Below are 6731 nucleotides of genomic sequence, written 5' to 3' on the forward strand. Positions count from 1 at the left end.
TTACTACATGATTCCAAATGTGTTATTTCATAGTTTTGATGTCTTCACTATTATTCTACAATGTAGAAAATAGTACAAATAAAGAAAAAACATTGAATATATCACTATAATGAGGGATCCTGTCACGGTTGTCGTAAGAACTTGTCACGCCCTGGCCTTAGTTATCTTTGTTTTCTTTATTATTTTGGTTAGGCCAGGGTGTGACATGGGTGATTTATTGTGTTTCGTCTTGTCTAGGGGTTTTAATAGATTAATGGGGTTGTGTTCAGTTTAGTTGTCTAGGTAAGTCTATGGTTGCCTAGAGTGGTTCTCAATCAGAGGCAGGTGTTTATCGTTGTCTCTGATTGGGAACCATATTTAGGCAGCCATATTCTCTGGGTATTTTGTGGGTGATTGTTTCCTGTCTTTGTGTTTTATGCACCAGTTAGGACTGTTATGGTTTTCACGTTTATTGTTTTGTAGTGTGTTCATGTTTGAGTTTTCTTATTAAAGAACTATAACCAAGCTGCGGTTTTGGTCCGCCTCTCCTTCCCAGGAAGAAAGCTGTGACAGAACTGGACCAAGGCGCAGTGTACGTAGAGTTCCACATCTTTATTACCAAGTGAAACTTAAGAAAAACAATAACCAAACAACGAAACACAAGCCAATATCCCACAAACACAGGTGGGAAAAATAGCTACTTTACCAGCTGCCTCTAATTGAGAATCATACAAAAAACACCAAAGAAATACAAAGACTAGAACACCCCACTAGTCACGGACTGACCTAAACACAAAATCAAATCAAATTTTATTTGTCACATACACATGGTTAGCAGATGTTAATGCGAGTGTAGCGAAATGCTTGTGCTTCTAGTTCCGACAATGCAGTAATAACCAACGAGTAATCTAACCTAACAATTCCAAAACTACTACCTTATACACACAAGTGTAAAGGGATAAAGAATATGTACATAAAGATATATGAGTGATGGTACAGAACGGCATAGGCAAGATGCAGTAGATGATATAGAGTACAGTATATACATACTGTATGAGATGAGTAATGTAGGGTATGTAAACATATTAAGTAGCATTGTTTAATGTGGCTAGTGATATATTTTCCATCAATTTCCATCAATTCCCATTATTAAAGTGGCTGGAGTTGAAACACCATAGAGGAACAAGGGCTCTCTATGGTCAGGGCATGACAGATCCTGCTTTTTGAAAACATCATCCTGTACTACCCTAGTCGGCCTTGAACTCTATGACTTCAATGAGAGGGGGCAGTCCTTCTCCCCTGGGTTTTCTGGTCCATTTTGTACTGTGACACAGAGAGCAGAGCACTGTGCGCTGGGCGGGTAATTTTGCACTCTGGTAGCTCAAAGGTAGCTCAGTAATACATTAGCCAATACGTTTCCTACATAAAGAAGCCCTAGCCTCACTTCTCCCATAGTCCAAACAGACTCAGAGATGAACTTGACTGCTGAGAAACACAGTGTTCCCCTCAGTGATGGGAACCGGATTCCCCTATTTGGACTGGGGACTTATGGAGACCCACGAACGGTAAGGGAAACCTTTTTTTTTAAAGAGCAGTTTGAACAACAGGTGCATGCGGGGGAAAAAAGATTTGACAAAATGTACTCCAGCACAACTTCACATTACATTGTTTGTGGAGTATTCAAGAATAGCACTGTTTGAATTTCACATTTTTCAAGAGTATACCTGACAGTCTGATTTGGATAACATAATTAGGATTTCTCACTGACAGGCAGGCCACCTGTTAATCTCCTTCCCAGACACGTTTAGCCTGGGGACGAGGTCAACCACCTGTAAACTAGAATGCGCTTTAATAATCAAAGATCAAATGAGTCCACGTTCATAACAGCACGAAGTCCATTTTTACTGCTGTGATTGACTGGTTAAACATTTAACTAGTGATAAACAAAGTAGGCTGACCTAATGTCTCTAAGTTTAAGATAAAAGTCAACTTGACTTATTTCTTTCATGCACGTTCACTCTCTTAACTCTGTTTTTTTGACAGACACCCAGAGGCACAGCGTTAAACAGTGTGAAGCATGCAATAGATGTGGGGTACAGACACTTTGATGGGGCTTTGGTGTATTTCAATGAGCACGAAGTAGGTCAAGCCATAAGAGAGAAAATTGCAGATGGAACCGTCAAAAGAGAAGACATCTTTTACTGTGGAAAGGTGAAGTTGTTCTATTGCTGGTTGATTTACACACATCAACATCACTTAAAACTTTCTATCACAGAACCATAGTAGGCCTGTATTATAAGGGCCAGTTACATTGGCACAGATGCCTAGTCCTTGATTCAGAACTAGAAGCATGTTCAATGGGGATTCACAATTTTAAAGTGCATTTTTGTCCAGGAATAGGCGATAATCTTTGTCCGGTAAACTGCACAAAGACCACATACCTTTGCATTTGTTTGTATTTTGGGGCCTTTTCCATTGGTTCTATTGCAACCAAGCAACGCTAAAGTATCTGAAATGATATCAAATAGTATTTGAACCCAGGTCTGTCAGGCTAATAGTGGTTGGTCATAGCGGTCTCCTTCTACCTGTCACAGCTATGGAACACCTTCCACCCTCCAGAGCTCGTCAGGCCTGCCTTAGAGAGGACACTGAAGGCCCTGAAACTGGACTATGTGGATCTATACATCATCGAGATGCCCACCGCATTCAAGGTTAACAGATTGTAGACTACAGTAGTTACAGACATCAGTTTGAAATTGCACCCACCACTTCAAGGCCAATGTAAAATACATTCAAAAAAAGTTATCATGAACTATTTTTAAGTCAACTCAAAATGTTTCAAATGTGTCAGTCATTCTTATCACGGTATCTCAATTTCAGCCTGGTGATGAGTTTTATCCTAAATATGAGGACGGGCGGTACATTTACCATGAGACAGACCTATGTGCAACATGGGAGGTGAGTTCTGTCTTCCAGGCCCATAGCCAAATGCATAATCGTCTCATTATCAGAATCAATTGTGTTTAGAATAGCGGAAGGAATCTCAACTATCAGCATCCTTATGGGGTGGTTATAATGAACAGTATAAGAAAAATAATGTATTACAGAGTATTAGAACAGGGTAGGCACTAGCCTATACACAAAACCCAGAGTAAATATTCTGGGCAGAAATATCCATTCAATTGCAATGGCCTTGGCTCTAATCTCTGTGTCAAGGACAATGCCATAAATAGGCAGTCAACCTCTTTCCAAAGTTCTCCACTGTCTCTAGAAGTTGTGTTGTGTTTTTCTCTGCGGTATGTCTCTCTCATTCTGGTAAATCAGTATGAATGGACATATTTTAAAGTCTCCTCTCTTCCAACAGGCTTTAGAGGCCTGCAAAGATGCAGGGCTGGTCAAATCTCTGGGAGTCTCCAACTTCAACAGGAGACAGCTGGAGCTCCTACTGAGAAAGCCTGGCCTCAAACACAGACCTGTGTCCAACCAGGTGGGGCATTCTCTCGCTCAATGCTGAGATGCTTATGCAATTACATGTGGAAAACCTCCTTTTTCAGATTTGTGCACGCAACTAATAAGTGCTGTATGTATTTTTCAATACAGGTCGAGTGCCATCCATACTTCACTCAGCCCAAGCTGCTTAATTACTGCCGCCAGAATAACATTGTGGTCGTAGGCTACAGCCCCTTAGGCACCTCAAGGGACGCCTCCTGGGTGAACCTGAAATGCCCTCCTCTGTTGGAGGATGAGGTCCTGGTGTCCATAGCGAAGAAGTACAGAAAGAACAGTGCTCAGGTGGCCCTGCGATTCAATGTCCAGAGAGGAGTGGTGGTCATCCCCAAGAGCTTCAGCACTTACAGGATCAAGGACAACTTTCAGGTTCAACTGAATTAAACGTAGTCAACAACCACTAATACTGAGTGTACAAAACATTAGAAACGCCTGCTCTTTCCATGACACGGACTGATCAGGTGAATCAGGGTGAAAGCTATGGTCCCTTAATCCCTATTTAAATCCACTTTGAAGTCCCTTTGAATGGGGTGCCGCACCCAACAGTTTCCCTTCTGTATTAAGAATGGTCCACTACCCAAAGGACATCCAGCCAACTTGACACAACTGTGGGAGTCAACACGGACCATTATCCCTGAGGAACGCTTTCGACACCTTGTAGAGTCCATGCCCTGACAAATTGAGGCTGTTCTGATAGCAAAAGGGGGTGCAATATGAGGGAGATGTTCCTAATGTTTTGTACACTCAGTGTATACTGCATGGTGACCTAATTCAGTTATACCCCCGTTTTGTACTCTTTATAGATATTTGACTTTTCACTCACTGAGGATGAAATGAAAGCAATTGAAGGACTGAACAAAGACATCCGTTTTGTGGAGCTTTTAATGTAAGTATTGCAATATTGTAGCTACTAAAGTGAGTCAGTTTTTATATTTAGGTGTTGATACAGTGTTTATTTTTCCCCACAGGTGGAGTGACCATCCTGAATACCCATTTCTGGATGAATATTAAGCCTGGCAATATCCCTCCATGTATTCCTGTAACCTTGACAAATTCACTGAACATGTTTCATTTTGTTTGTGTGGAACCATTCTGTAGTAGCCTACGTTTCTTTCAGTTGATTCTGTCATTTTGTGAGGCAGTACCCCTCATCAAAAGACCACTAGGGGGCTCTACTTGACAATGAATGAAAACCAATGACCAGTTGACACGAAAAACTGTTTGAGAAATCAATCCCTATTGCACCTTAGTTGCATTTAACACATTTTTTTTAAGTATAACAACCGCAGACTGCTGAAGTATCCCAAATATGCTGAAGTATTGCGATATGTAACACTAGTCTCATAACACTGTTAATACATCACTGCTCCTAGTGTTTGTTTATCGACCAATAAATGCACTTCAAGCTGACTTCTAAGTGGGAACTCTGGTCTAGTGTGACAAGTAGTTGGCAAGCGAGTAGAAACAGACTGGCACACAGGCCAGGCTACCTCAACACTAACCCTAACCAATCAATGTTTATCTGACACACTAACCAAAAAAACAAAAAAACAATAGAAAATAATGTCCTATCATACTGAGTGTAAAAAACATTAGGAACACCTGCTCTTTACATGACATAGACTAACCAGGTGAAAGCTATGATCAGTTAATAATGTCACTTGTTAAATCCATTTCAATCAGTGTAGATGAAGGGGAGGAGACAGGTTAAAGAAGGATTTTGAAGCCTGAGACATGGATTGTGTATGTGTGCCATTCAGAGGGTGAATGGGCAAGACGAAAAAATGCCAGTGCCTTTGGAAGGAGGTGCCAGGTGCACTGGTTTGAGTGTGTATAGGAACTGCAGCGCTGCTGGGTTTTTCACGCTCAACAGTTTCCCGTGTGTATCAAGAATCGTCCACCACCCAAAGGGCATCCAGCCAACTTGACACAACTGTGGGAAGCATTAGAGTCAACACGGGCAGGAATCCCTGTGGAACGCTTTCGACACCTTGCAGAGTCCATTCCCGCAACAAATTGAGGCTGCCCTGAGGGGCAAAAGGGGGTGCAACTCAATATTAGGAGGTTGTTCCTAATGTCTTGTACACTCAGACTGTAATACATGTCCCCATACTTGACATAGTTTTACATATTCCTCAATGCCCAGCTGAGCCTCTGGATTTGTGTGGAGTGCTCATGATGATACTACATGCTTTTCAACCACCGACTTTACATCCATCAACCAGATGTGTCATCATGGCCTCTTAGTGCAACGCATTGGTCCAATTAAGATAAAGCAGGGCACTATGGGAATATTTATGGACAAATCTTCCCACTGTGTCTCAGTCAGACCACAGTTCAGGCCCAAACGACCTGCCTTCACAACAGGAGACCTCGATCTGCATGCTTAAACTTCCTAATGAACAGCATGGTTGTTATGAACAAGACAGGCTGATTGTAACAAGGAAAGACAGGGCAGCGTCTTCAGCCTGACAGACAGACAGACACAGAGTGAGTCCTAATTAGGAGCCTATTCACTACTTTTGACCAGAACCCTATTGGAGCCCAATGGGCCCTTGTCAAAAGTAGTGCACTACATAGGGAATAGGTTGTCATTTGGGATGCAACCTGTGGCAGTGCAGTGAAGAACAGCAGGAAACTGAAATCAAATGCTGTTGGCAACTTTTTTTCTTTGTGATTTTTTAGACCGGTGGAAATCACCAAGTGTGACAATTATTCTGGACAATGTCTTGACACATATTTTAAAGAATGGAATGTGCAGGACAATTTAATTAAGCTTTACTGGCAAACAGGACTGAACGACTGAACTATGGTGACCTGAAGCAGTTGTTTTGCTTTGATTTTGTACATCTAACATTGTCTTGACTCCCTTTATCATGTCTAAGTCAACCTTTAAAACAAAATTGTACTGATCATATACACTTGAGGTAGTGGATGGAGTATTTGATATTATCCCATTAAGCACAAAGTGGTTGAATCAACGTTTTTTCCACGTCATTTCAACCAAAATATATAATGTGATGCCGTTGAAAGGAATTTCAATATCATTATTTCGTTTTTTACCTCAACTTTTAACCTAATTCCAATGACATGGTTGAAATATTTGTTGATTTCATGTTGAATTCACATTAGCTTACACCTCAATTAAATGTAAATAAGTTATTAAACCGTTGAACTGACGTATGTGCCCCGTGGGATGGTCATTCTATTTGATCATTCTGGGCATACCCATGGTCAAACCAACA

At 41.2% G+C, this 6731-nt stretch overlaps 1 protein-coding gene across 1 annotated transcript; it reads left to right on the forward strand.

Annotated features, from left to right (window-relative positions):
- Nucleotides 1–1314: 1314 nt before the first annotated feature.
- LOC115134781 (aldo-keto reductase family 1 member D1) lies at nt 1315–4896 on the forward strand. The gene is made up of 8 exons (XM_029668978.2): nt 1315–1544; nt 2023–2190; nt 2574–2690; nt 2860–2937; nt 3344–3466; nt 3580–3855; nt 4290–4372; nt 4455–4896. The coding sequence occupies exons 1-8, from the start codon at nt 1452–1454 to the stop codon at nt 4495–4497; spliced, it is 981 nt and encodes a 326-aa protein (XP_029524838.1). The 5' UTR covers nt 1315–1451; the 3' UTR covers nt 4498–4896.
- The last annotated feature ends 1835 nt before the right edge of the window (nt 4897–6731 follow it).

This window comes from Oncorhynchus nerka, linkage group LG9a, assembly GCF_034236695.1.
Source record: "Oncorhynchus nerka isolate Pitt River linkage group LG9a, Oner_Uvic_2.0, whole genome shotgun sequence".
Taxonomy (NCBI): domain Eukaryota; kingdom Metazoa; phylum Chordata; class Actinopteri; order Salmoniformes; family Salmonidae; genus Oncorhynchus; species Oncorhynchus nerka.

Bases quoted from the DNA above. Each gene is read 5' to 3' on its own strand.
- LOC115134781 (XM_029668978.2), top strand. From the start codon at position 1,452: ATGAACTTGACTGCTGAGAAACACAGTGTTCCCCTCAGTGATGGGAAC. The intron at 2,938-3,343 runs GTGAGTTCTGTC...CTCTTCCAACAG, and splicing joins ACCTATGTGCAACATGGGAG to GCTTTAGAGGCCTGCAAAGA. The intron at 3,856-4,289 runs GTTCAACTGAAT...TACTCTTTATAG, and splicing joins GGATCAAGGACAACTTTCAG to ATATTTGACTTTTCACTCAC.